At 37.3% G+C, this 13,860-nt stretch overlaps 1 protein-coding gene across 1 annotated transcript; it reads left to right on the top strand.

Annotated features, from left to right (window-relative positions):
- Positions 1–5,999: 5,999 nt before the first annotated feature.
- LOC131437670 (enhancer of split mbeta protein-like) lies at positions 6,000–7,460 on the top strand. Its single transcript, XM_058607168.1, has one exon. It carries the CDS (start codon positions 6,310–6,312, stop codon positions 6,997–6,999), a length of 690 nt encoding a protein of 229 aa, XP_058463151.1. The 5' UTR covers positions 6,000–6,309; the 3' UTR covers positions 7,000–7,460.
- The last annotated feature ends 6,400 nt before the right edge of the window (positions 7,461–13,860 follow it).

A 13,860-nucleotide genomic window follows, 5' to 3' on the forward strand; every position in this document is an offset into this window, starting at 1 on the left:
TTGCTATTGAAACCAATATTTGACCATAATTTGACTAGCGTCTTTTTGAAAGTAATAACTGAAACAGTTTTAAGACATCTGCAAATCTTTGAGTTCTTGATGAGAAACAAATTTTTGAACACTGGAATATGATTCTACAGCGATGAATTTGCTAACAGTGATGTTTTTCGTAGAACTATTTATTCCCGACATGTTCGGGCATGGAATTCAAAGAACTCGGGGTTTACTAAAATTGTGTCTTTTTAACAAACCACCTATAACTTGTTACATCGGCACAATCTGAGTGCTTTGAATGTCATGTCTAAATATCTCGAGATCATTCACGATTGTAGTGTAAGTTCTGAAAGTGCTCATTCAAAAGTTATTTTTTTAGATTTTGCAGTTTGGCGAAGACTATAACTTATCAAATGAAATTATTCCATTGATTAAACTGTGCAGTGTATTTTTAATCCGAAATAAAAATTAAAAGAAAAGCAATCTGCGTGAGTCTATCTATCACTTAAAAGCATCGATAATGTTTGAGCAACAGTTTAAATACCTTTTTCCTGTTATCACTCGTAAAAAATTCTCGTAATAACATATCTGGTTCGTTCCGATATGATACGGTTTTGTTTTAATTTTCCTTCTATTTGATGTTTTGTTTCAGTGCTACTAACAAAATTTCCCGAAAACTGAATCATAATGGCAAACAAAGACTAAAATATCAAGAAAATGTTAAAAATTTGTAACATTTCTTACACACTTGAAAGATGTTTGTATAGTTTAGATAAATTTTTGTCGTAGATTTTTGTATCGTGCTCGTTAAAAATATTTTGCTTTTCAAATAACCACACTCTAATAAAATTTAATATTACATATGACGTAAATTCAAGTCTGTCGTTTTTTTGGAAGAGAAGAGAAAAGTATTACTATTTTAATCACATATGAATCTGCTTTAATATCCGATTCAGATTAGGCATTAGTCAGTAGTCATGACATATTTCACATCTTTTGAGTTTCTAATTTAGATTGGTTGAGATTATGTGCGTCTATGGAGACGTAAATTTACATTTTCGTGATGTGCACTGCGGTACTGCTAGTTTTGAGTTGAGTCAAACATGTGCCAAACTATTTCTGTTGTAATCAGGTTTTGAGTAAAAAGTGGAACATAGTGTTAACATCAATGAGAGCTTAGAAATATTTTCGTCCAACAAGTTAATGTATTTACAAATTTCATTTGGATGTTCGGTAAGGCGAAAACATTCGGTGATACACAGAAATAACAGATTGTACTGTCAAACCTCACTTGAAGTGGCGAAACAAAAAACATAAAAAAAATTCTAACCTGACCTCGCGACTAACCCAATCGGTAGCAATTATCAGTGGACAAATAAAATAAACCTATTCTGGCTATCCCGGTTTCCGATTTCGGAAGCATCGGAAAAAGTGGTCATATATTCCAAAATGGATCTCACTCCCTTTTCTCAGCGATGGAATTCCAGAGTTTAGTCCGGATCCGACATCCGGTTGTGGAATGACACGGTGAAGATTAATAAAATATGTATTCCGTTACTCAAAAGCGGTGAGTAAAACACGTAAACTAATTTCTAAACTTGCCTTATAACTATTCCAATCGATAGTCATTGTTAGTAGATGGCCAAACAATCTGTTCTGATTCCCGGTTTTCGATTAACGACCGGATATCACTTCGTTTTCTCAGAGATGGTCTTACCGATCTTAGAACTGTTTTACTCTGTAGGTTATACTAGTTGATGGATAAAACCTTTTTGTTTTTCAAGAAACAAATATTTTGCGAAAATCCACACATTTATATATGAGAGTATGAGAGGTATCTTTACACCACTAGGTGTATTAAAACAGATTTTTTGTAGAAGTATTATATTTATGATACTAGTCTTTTGTTTTCGTTGTATATTTCATAGTGCTCTCCTTTGCGCTTCTATAACGTATTATGTTTTTCGTTTTCGAGCATAATTGTGTTTGCTACGAGTTGAAAAAAAATGTTTTCTCGGTGCAAAGCGGGATATTGCACCGCGCTCAGCGACATGTAACCGTACTTTACCTGAGTGGGTGCAAACTTTGGTAAACCATACTGATACAATTTCGATGCGCAAAAAAGAATTTAATTTACTTTATATTCATTGTAGTATTTTTTTTTCGACAGAAAGGTATGCAAAGTTAATTTTCTACTCGGTGTAATTTTTGAACATGATGAATAAATAAATAGAAATAAATAAATTGTTGACGGAATATTGGTATTTTAAAGATTTGTAAATGTAAACGGTATTATTGTGACATTTTATAAAGTACCCCGCTTTGCCCCATGTAGGACAAAAAACTTTTTTTTTAGATCTTTATGAGCAATTACTGAACGTAGCGAATATTTACGATAAAAATAGTTTTTGGTCGGATTATTAGACAATGTAAATTTTTATACGCAATAAATATCTAATTTATATATTATAAATAATCAAATTGAAAGTTTCACGCACGCATTCCTTGATGAAAAATTTAATTTTAATATTTAACGAATATTCTCATACTGTAGCAATCCAAATAAAATTCTTAGGCTCATTACAGTTGCTTCAATTAATTCATAATCTGATTAATTCAACTTAACAACAATTGAACTGATGTGTTCATTTGAAATGCAAACTGTTTAAATCTCCTGCAACAAGGAAGGAAAACAAAATCGCATGATAGAATTTCATGAAATAACCGAACAACAGCGAAGATAGTGCTTTGGTTAAAGGCTTTTATGCCATCGCAGTTGGAGTTCTATTACTGCTTGAAAACAGAGCATGATGCCGTAATTCTTAAAGTAAAGTGTCTACCCTTTTGCGGACGAGGTAAAAAACTAAAATTAAATAAAATATATTTGTTTTACAATAATAATATTTCAAAGATTACTTTTGAGCTTGAGCTTGAGCTTGAGAGACCACCCCTGGTTGCTACTCCGTTACTGATCGGGATTAGCTGAAATTGTACAGGGAGTTTCTAGATGATCCGACCTGGGACTGGTACATCATCCTTCAATGTACATACATCTTCTGGTAATCCCAGGAATAATCGATCAGTTCCGGCGCCGGCCAGGCCCGAACGTAGATCGTTTAAGGAATGAGAAGGGATGTTAGTCCAACACTTGTTGTTACTAGAGGCCGTATATACTACTGAGCACTCCACAAGTGTCACGGGAGAAGGATATTTGTTGGTAAAATTCAGTATTGGTATTATTCGCGTGCGACTCAGTATGTTCCGGTTTCAAGATGCTCGGATGCACCACTAAACTCACTGACTTCCCGAGTGAACGTTTCAACAATATCCTATATTAAAGTCCCGGGAAGTCTTGATTCACAGCTCTTATTCGAGGAAACTGAAGAAAAATTTGCAATACTATCGCGTAAAGAATAAAAACTTCCCTATTTTTTATAAATGAAATCACGTGATACAAAATGAACGAGTGAATAGGATTTAGACAAAATAGTTGATTCATTGCATTGACATATTCTAAACAGTTGTTATAAAATCATTTTAAATCACCAAATAAAGGTCAACAGATTTCACGCGCGTCTTGATTCTGTATTATTTCCGCTTTATTATTTTAATTATTTAATAAAATTATTACTTTATTATATTGGTTGATCTGGGCAGCCGGTTACCGAGAAAAATATTAATTTATTGTTTGAAATATTAATATCAAGTGTTTTGTACTATGTATTCAATAGACCGATATATGTTATCTCTGTTATTAACGTTGTGATATCAACAAATTTGCGCAATAGTTGATTTTTATCATTCAATTCATAATACTGAAAGACAATCAAAAACATGGAAGAAATCATTCAACAACATGGAAGAAAACATTCCAAATAAAACTTTTTTCCGAAGCTAGATAGGAATTGATAGGTTGAATGAAGTGATAATTTAGTAAAATAGAGTAATCAGAAGTGAAACATTGAAAATATCTGATAACTAAAAGGAAAAAGAAACTCCTGCAATTGTTGCCTTTTACGACATGGAAGCATTAACTCAGTGGATCTATTTTTGGTTCATTTTTTTCCGCCGGATTCCACACGGCATCTAGGCTGGTACTGTCCGGAGAGAGCTAATAGGTACTATCAATCTCCTAGTGGACCCCAGCCCCTAATATTTCAAAGATTACTTTTGATGCCAACAAATTCATCTCTTTTCAAAAAACGGTTGCAACAGATATTGCTAATGTTTCAGAATATGCCAACAAAATATTCTAATACTAATTTAGGGTAGTATTTTTTTCATTAAACGTATAAATAACTCAAAATCGCTCAACGGTCGACAGTTTTGTAACACCCAAAACAAGCCACATCCTCTCTGCACCTCAAACTGAAAAAAATTACTAAGGTACCAGCTACGTTTCGTGTGCGCCATCGCGCTGTACTTACCCATCAAACGTCAGTTTAGTCGACTAGTTTATCAAGAAACCCACCAACCGCATGCGGGGTACGCCTCCATCGCCTACTTTTTCTTTCTATTAACACTTTGTTTGCGTTTATTAGTTGATAGCAGAGTCGGCCGCACCCACGGCACAGCTCTAGCACAGCACAGCAAAGTAAAGCAAAGGAAGCGAGCATCGAGCCGCAATATTTTTTCCCATAACATTCCTACACACCTCCAGGCCTACTACGATTCACGCGTGCGACGTGCCATTATGTGAGTGCCACGAGTGATCGAGTATCCGGCCACCAGTTCGCTATAATAAACCCGATAACGAGCGGTAGTAGCAACCAAAGCAGCAACAGTAGTAGTAACTGGGAGGACTGAGAGTGTGCTTAGCTCGTGCCAAATTGACTCTTGCTCAATTCATCCGCGGCACAAGATTATCGTCTTTCTTGTGCGCTAACAGCTAACAGCGTTGAATCGCACCAACCGAGAACCAGTTTTGGAACTTTGTGTTTCGATTAGTCCACAGCCCCCTGATGGCCTGATGGAGCCAACAAACATATTAAACAAAAAGGGTATTTGCATATCAACACAGCATCCACTGGTCCACCGGATTGTGCCGTACATATCGATACGCGTATAGAGAAGCAGAAGTGTATCGTAATGCGCGCGCCCCACGGTCCTCTAATGCCATCCATCGCAGTAACCCGCCGAGATCGACCGGCCGACCGGTCGCTCGGCAGAGGCCAAAACTCGTGGCAAAAGTGTGAGCGGTCGCTTGCCGCCGTTGATCGTCAAATCAACTCTACATATCGCATCGCGGCATGCTGCTGTGGTTCGGGTTGGGTGGTGTGCAGAACGAGCAGACGGAAACAGACGAGGACGAGGCGAGTGAATAAAAATCAACAACTCAGCCCAAATAGATCTTGGCTGAACCGGCAGCCACTAACCGACAGCCGGAGGAGCCGAGCGTGAGAAAGTTTCGGAAAAATAACGTGTGCTAAGCGCGCGGGCATTTGTTTTCCGAACGAGATTACAATGCTCTCCTTTCCTTTCCTACTCCGGTTACCAACCAACTAGGAGAAGTAATGCTCTGTTGGTCATGTTGTTCTCTGGTGGTGCTGTTACTGCTGCTCCTGCTAATGGTGCCCTATCGATCTAGGCTTCAATGTGTTAAAAACTAGTCATATTAAACCAGAAGGGAAGAGAAGGAAAAAAGTTAAACTGATATTTTCGTATAATGAAGAAGTTAAACAAAAAATATCGTTATACAGGGCTAGCTGCCGTTCGGTTTGTAGGATGGCGACGGGGACGACGACGGGGATGGAGTGGTCGGAAAGGCCTAGCAGCAACAAACAGCAACGACCATCAAGCCAGGCACAGGAAGGGGCGAACAGTAGAACGCGTGAAGCAGGAACGGAGAACACGAACGAAGAGAGCATGAGAGAGAAAACATAAAAGCGACAGATGGTTACGATCGCATTTGCAGGTGGTAAACTCGTGTGGGAAATACAGTTGAGTTTAGGTTCCCACGACTCGCTCGGCGCTGCTCCGAGTATAAAAGCTGGACTCGGTGCGATTTTGTTTCATTTCACATCTCGTTCTCGTATCGTTCACAACGTACGTTCAGTTTTCTCAAGTAAACGAAAAATAAAGACGCACTCGTCTTTCGGAATTTCGTCAGTTCAGTGTGTTCGCTGAAGGAATAACAGAAAGCAAACCAAAACAGTTTCGTGAGAGTGCGATATCCTCGAATACCGATAAAAAAACAACAAAAGCCAAAACATTCTGGCGAAAGTGAAGTGTAGTTACGCAGAAAGGACACCAGTAAAGCAAGTGCAAGGATACGTGAAGTGTTCTAGCGAGTAACGAAAAAAAAAACAAAATACAATGGTGTACGCAAATATGGTAGCAGAACCAACGATGGGTGGCAAAATCCCACAGCCCAGTTCCCTGGAACCACTGTCCCGGACATATCAGTACCGTAAGGTGATGAAGCCGATGCTGGAACGGAAGCGTCGTGCTCGTATCAATCGTTGTCTTGATGAGCTGAAAGAGTTGATGGTATCGGCTCTGCAATCCGAAGGCGAAAATGTTTCCAAGTTGGAGAAAGCCGACATCCTGGAACTTACCGTTCGTCACCTGCACAAACTACGTCGGCAGCAACGTTTGACCGTCAACCCAGTCATTGATGCCGATCGATTCCGCGCCGGATTCACCCATGCCGCCAACGAAGTTTCCCGCTGTCTGGCCTCTACCGCTGGAGTTGATATCAAACTTGGCACAAAACTCATGACACATCTAGGACACCGCCTGAACGATATGGACAAAGTTTCTCCGCTGTCCGTTCACGTAGAACAGAACATGCAAAGCCCTCCGATCTCGCCGTTTTCGACCTCCTCGTCATCTGCGGTTGATATACAGTCCTACCAGATGCCACTGACACCTCAGTCGTTCCGTTCCGGCAGTGAAAACTCGAACAGTCCATCTCCAAACCCCAGTGAGTGCTCCAATGGCTCCAGCGATCAACCCACATCCGATCTGCTGAAGATTCAGGAGTCCGTTTGGCGACCGTGGTAAATCTTCTCGATTTTACACCGTAAATTTCGAATCACGAATGGAACCGGTACCAGTGACAGCAAGACTTATCACTCAAACGCAACCAAATTCCTCAATCCAGAGATCTCAAAACACGAGAAGATAAAGACGAAAAAACAGTTTATTCAAACAATCAATCGTATGGGTATAGCTTTAATAGACGTTAGGACTTTTTTCACTCTAATTGTTTAAGAGTTTGTGATATTACCGTTCTTTAGGGACTAGGTCTTAAGGTTATCTTTTGTTAGTGCTTTTTCGCTGAGAAAGAATCTGTTTTATTTCTGCATTTTAGTTCAGAAACATTTTAGCCAGTAGCAGCAGATGTTTGTTCGAATAAGACTTATTAGATTGTTTACAAATTGCGCAATTTGTTGCAATTTCTGTGATTGACATGAGCAAATCAAGAAAATCAAAAAGCTACTTTGGTAAATCTTTACTAAGAAAAAAAAATAAAAATATACAAAAAAAATATTCTGAAAAAATTAAAATTCATTCTTATAATTTAAAAAAAAATCTTCATATCCGAAAGCACTTTGTTACAGGCGACCTTGAATGTTTCGATTTTTACCAAACGATTTTCGTTCATGGTCTTGAAAAAACAGAGGAAAAAAATAAGCTTCCGCTTGATCCTCTTCACCTCGTGTTAAATGTTGTTATCCGATCGTCATCCGCGCCACCCACCACCCATTGTCGACGTCAAAGTAGCAATCCGGTAGGACAGAAGGAAAAAAAAACAGCAGCTGTTATTAATTCCAATTAGAACTCAGCCAGTAGTACAAACCAACGAGCAGCGAATGATCGAGCACATGCCGCCGGCCCAGTGGCTTGGTGGCTGCTGATCCCGTTCTCTTCCACCATCCGTCACCACCCAAACTCAGCCGAGCCGAACCGAGCGTAGCAGAGTAGGCTGTGATGGCAAGCTGTTCGCATTTTTCGAACCATGAGAAAAATATTTTTTCCCACGATCGAGCTGAGCAGTATGTTGCTGCTGCTTTTATGCTTTTCCCCTTGTATCTCTCTTCTTTACCTGGCGATGTACGGAGCGGTGTGCGGTTCGAGCCAGCCTACTGTGACGTGTGTGTAATTGAAGACACACTACATCACTTTCATAGCAGAGCAGGCCGCGACAATCAAGTACAATGGGAAGAAGCTCGTCCCCCGTGTCCACGATGCCATTTCTTAAGCAATAATGGATAGAGGGACAAGCATACCGTGAAAAAACGTGAGAAGACTGATTTATATTGCGCACAAAACCCGATGGAATCGAGGAAGAATGCGGGCCCTTCTGCATCGCTGTGTGTATGTGTCTTTTCTCCGCTAGTACTGTGCGGATTCGATGCGGACCCCTTTTTTCGTCTTCCAGTTTGCCTTCAAATTATGCGATACCGGATGCGTAATTTAAATGGAGACTCTCAAGATCGTGTACGCAACTATCAGAGCAATGCCGGCTTCAGCCCGATCGACCGTTACTGGGAAGGGAGATGACAGGTTCGAATCTGCGTCGGCGCGTGGTTTATTTGAACGGAATGAATCGCAGCAGGCGGGACGTGGAAGATTGCTGTACTGCGTGGTGTATTTTCTTCTCATGCCGATGCTCGTTGGGATGACGATCAATTGCCAATGGTTGCTGTGATAGGATTTCGATGCTTCGATAGAAAACAATCTGGTTAGTTCGAACAGTTAGCCGAATTTTTTTCAGAAGAAACTGATAATCTAGTTTGGTCAAAAAAGGGTTAAGGCAAAACCTTGATGCTAATATGCTAATAACAATCCTGTTTTTAGTAACGTGTCATTTCGTTTTTTATTACAATTAAACATGAGGTTTGTCCCTCTATTCTGAGTTTGTTTTTAAAATGTAGAATGGATTGACTTGAGCATAACATCATCGAATGCCCTTTTAGCTGTATCTTGATAAGAAAGAATTGGATCAGTAAACTCAAACTAAAATTATTTGTGATCCAATTCTTCAATTCAGTTGTGCTTCTGCTGTATACTGTATAATTATACAGATTTTTTATTTTACTTTTACTTTATAACGACTACAAGAAGTAAAACTTTTTCCTTTTTTAGAGCCAACATTGGTGGCTATGAAACTTCTTGAAAATGTATAGAAAACATTGGCAAAAGGATAAGCCCTCGAGAAGGATTCAATCCAGCGTTCTCTCCATCACTAGTAGGATGCGTGGATCTAAATTTTACTGACTGTTAGAAGCGATAGAGTTAACAATAAAAATGTGATATATTCGTTAAAATATAGTTTTAAAATACTCCACAATTGAACAAATAATACTAACAAATAATCGTCTGATCAAAGCTTAGACACTGAAATATGTACTTAAATATATGTAAGTCTCATTGTTTGTTTATGTTTTGTTTATTCATTCGAAGCATTTTAACCATAACTCCTTCGGCTATTGAAACGAAACCACACACACAAAGAAAAATATTTTAATAGTAACTAAATTAGGGTTTCACGCAACGATTTATTTTATTGAAATAGAGACAATAGAACCTTTGGTTTAGTATAGTAAATATTGTCATTGGAAACTACAAGACTAGATATTTGATATTTTCTCAGTGGATACAAACTAATGTTTTGAGAAAAATAACATATATTTAACTTGTGCGTTTGTGCCAATTTCTTGACATACAATGACTTTAGATATAAACTTAAAATGACAAGTATTTCAACTTACGCTCTTGTGGGTTAAAATCGTTTATTTTGTTTTGTTTTCAAGAGTAAAATGATTTCTTTCAAAAGAAGTTGGAGGGTTGGTTTTGATACATTTTTTCTCGGATTTTTATATTATTTAACAATTCAAATTGCTTACATTATTAATTTTCCGATTATTTACATATTACAATCAGACTCTGTTATATACCTTTGTATAGAATTCCGAATCATTGGTGCTCCAGTCAAGATGGAGATATCCAGCATCAAAGATTTCTTGTAACGAAAGAGACCAGAACAAAATCTCAAATCAGCATCTGACGGCGAAGCGGAATGTGAAGAGAAGGGTTACCATAGAGATATGACTATAGTTGGTGCCCGAGTACAGCGATGCAGGCTCGGTTCTTCTAGTCAATTAGGCTGTCTATTCATGTGTTTTCACATGCAGGGTAGTTTAATTTGAAAATCAATTACTACGGGTTCGAGCCCCGTCTCTGCGGTAACTTTTTCGCGGTTTTCATTGCATAATTGTATTCGCCTGCTATTTTTCAAATCTGTTTTTCTCGTTAGATACTGATCAAATTTAAAATCATTATCAATACTTACGCTTAAATTGTTTAAAAGCTACATGCAAATGAAACAAGCAGATAGAATTTTACTTATGAAACGCGTACAAACTTTTCTGTACATTCACGAGTGAAAACAGTAAATTTTTATTTTAACATAACGGCAAAGCAGAATTAAATCAATAAATATGCCAATGCCAATAAAATCAGTTCTACTTTTGTTGATATGCAATAAATAGGTGGTTAATTTCAACAATAAAATCAGCTCATTTTGCTACACATCAAACAGAGATAATTGTTCATGTGTAAGAGGGAAAATTGATTTGAAACAATCATATTTTAGCTTGAAAATGATATAAATCAAATTTGAAAATCTACTGTTTTGTTATTTCAAACAAGCTCCATTTATCTGCGTGCAGGGTAAAGGTTAAATCGACGTGAGTTTGCTTATGAATCATATCCATATTAAAATCAAAAGCCTCTGATAAAACCATAAAACCATTCATTTGAATCTACGCAGTAAATAAATTTACAGATCACACAAAACGTGTGTAGTCAATTGTGAAAATGTGTCATTAAAGCTTGCATATGTCATTCTCAGATGATGTAAATATGATTCTATGTGTTTAAGTTTATGAAAAATTGTTCAGTCGTAACAGAGATCTCGATTAAATGATCGTTTTGGAATTTTTGATCTCTCTTTCCAGCTCTTCCGGCACATATTCGGTAATTTACAAACCAACCCTGTAATAAAGAAATATTTCGAAACCAGTTATAAAGGTTTCGCCCTTTTTCGCGTCCTCACCTATGTGGTAGTCTGAAAAATTTTAACACTCGTCAACCTATATTTAAAAAGTGGTATATGAAACCCAAAAGGTCCATCGTTTGAGCTCTGCTCTCAAATAGAATTCATTTTGTTATACCACATTCGAAAGGTCATAGACTGGAAACAATTTTCTCAAAGTTTCAACCCTTCAACTGCCATATTGACAGAGCTAGGGTGGTTCTATTGCTCCTTCGAATTATTTAAAAATAATCCGGTATGTTTAAGGCATTATGGGGAAGGTTTACAATTTTTTTTAAAATTTTTAAAGATGTATTTCTTCCATTTAAAAATATTTAAATTTCCATGTTTTTTCCCTCTTCCAATTCTTGCACCACCCCGAATTTTTTTTATTTTTTGGTGATAAATGAAAAATTGTTGGACATGTTAAAGTGGTATGTTTTCATATTTTTAAAAAATGTGGATTTTTTTTTCTAAAAAATAAATAACAGTCGACCATGCGTCCCCATCATGTTCTGTTAGAAGGAAACACATGGTGCTTTGTTCCAGTAGTAGTCGACCATGCGATCCCATCCAGTTCTGTAAGAAGGAAACGCATGGTGCTTTGTTCTAGTAGTTTATACAACTCAAGCGCAGGGTTTAGAAATCAAAGTAACGAAAAGGAGGAAATGAGTTTCAGCCTTTGCATAATACAGACACGATCATATTTCGGCTATAACCTAGAAAGCTACAAAGCAAGAACTTACTGGTATGTGGTTCATATATAAATGGTAGTAATATATGAACGTCGCGAGTATCACACATATGAAATTCGGTTATGGTAGTCAGGAACTAGAGCGGGTGTTAGTTTTTTACGTGTTGCTTATGGATGTAATGAAATAATAATGAAAGAAAGAATGAAAATTTCATTACAATGTCAAAAGTTATCATGAAGATATGTTATCGAGGGATGTTTATAGTTTTCTGGAAAAATGAATTATAAAGATAAAGTTGGAGTTTTGTGTTTGAAAATGTCAATCGAATATCTTTATTATGGTTTTCATGGTTTGTAGACTGAGAGCGCTATATATTTTTATATTTATTCTAAAATTTACAACAACTACAGATATAAAAAAGCGATGCGTTGTTTTTCGTTTTTGAGTTATAACCTTTTCCATAATTTTAGGTGATGCTTTTATCGACCATGTCTATTAAAAAAACTTGATTCGCTGAATCGATTTATTCAATTTCTGGATATATTGTGTAGAAAGGTCCGTACTTTCCAGAAAATATCTGAGAATACATAATGACGTCTCGTGTACCAATCAACTCAGTAAGTGATTATTCACTCTCAGAGGAACGCCTCCAGCTTTTTACTGGTTAAAATGGCCAAATATCATTGAGCTTCGTGATATGCTGGTGTCAATGAGAAAGATTTAGTCGTATTTTTGTTCAAATTGCGAACGGGAAGTTCTAATAAGGTAATATCATCAATCCTTGGATTGGAACGAGAGCAACAAGTATCGGAGTATAGTAGCTTTGGAATAGAATCTTTTGAGAAAGATTTTCTGCTAAGCAATTTTGGATTTAAAGCTCTATCACGAGATGACCTAATTGAGACACACAGATCACAAAAAAGCTATTCGGGCCCGTAATAAGTTGTATCTCATTTTTTAAAGCTTAAAAGTGCTATATCGAGGACACTCCAAATTCGACTGGATATTTGGGATTCCAGTGCCGTTGCTGGTGAATGCGCTATTGGCAATAGAACTGTTGGTTGCTGTTCACCATTATTTACTACTTATCTCATGCTCGGTTTTCATCCAGAGAGGTGAGACCGGCGGAAATATGGTCGAAGATGCTTAAATCAATAAAAGAAGTGACGACGTTTTTAATCCCATTTCCTATTTAAATGAAATATACAGTCAATAATTCTAAGTGATCGATTCCAACCTTCATCAATGGCCATTTCTGTTTGACAACAATATAAAAAAGAAAAAAATCAATTCGCTGTTGTTTCAATTCGATATGCAATTTATTGGAAGTTTACTAAATCCAGCTTATCTTATGTAAAAAAGTCTGTAGAACCGAAAGAAAGAACCTACACTGGCCGCACGAAACGTTCTGATGACTATTTTACCGAGATTTAAGGACGATTTACAATAAGATATCATGAAGTGGAGAAATGGGGTAAAATAGTCACCAGAACGTTTCGTGCGGCCAGTGTAGGTTCTTCCATTCGATTCTACAGACTTTTTTTACATAATATAAGATAGTTTTCGTATGCTTTCAACGTGGTTCGTTTAAAACTTAAGGGTTATTTAGATGGAAATTTCACATATTGGAGGAAATGGGGTAAATAGCCACCAAAACGTTTCGTGCGGCCAGTATAAGTTTTAGAATTCGATTCTATAGGGGAAAAATAGCCACCAAAACGATTCGTACGGCCAGTATAAGTACTGGCATTCGATTCTACAGACTTTTTTACATAAGATAAGCTAGATTTAGTGAGCTTCCAATAAGTTTTACCGAGATTTAAGGAAGACGTGTTAAAAAAGCCACCAAAACGTTTCGTGCGGCCAGTGTACAATCTTCCACTAGATTTTCCATACATTTTTACATAAAATCAAGCTATTGCAGTAGCCCGCATTCGATTTCTTTTCAAGTTACAGAACAAATACTACAGAAAACCCTAAAACTTCTGGGAATTTGGGGTAAAACGAGCAGGACGGCGATTCGTGCGGTCATTAAAAACCATTCCATTGAATTTATTGGATTTGTTTTACATAAGAAACACTCTTGTTTGTTGCCTTTTTCCACGGTTCCCGATTTCTTTGCGGGTT

The sequence above is a fragment of the Malaya genurostris genome, chromosome 3, assembly GCF_030247185.1.
Source record: "Malaya genurostris strain Urasoe2022 chromosome 3, Malgen_1.1, whole genome shotgun sequence".
NCBI classification, from domain to species: domain Eukaryota; kingdom Metazoa; phylum Arthropoda; class Insecta; order Diptera; family Culicidae; genus Malaya; species Malaya genurostris.

What these genes read in the sequence shown, in the direction of transcription:
- LOC131437670 (XM_058607168.1), top strand. Translation starts at nt 6,310, where the DNA reads ATGGTGTACGCAAATATGGTAGCAGAACCAACGATGGGTGGCAAAATC.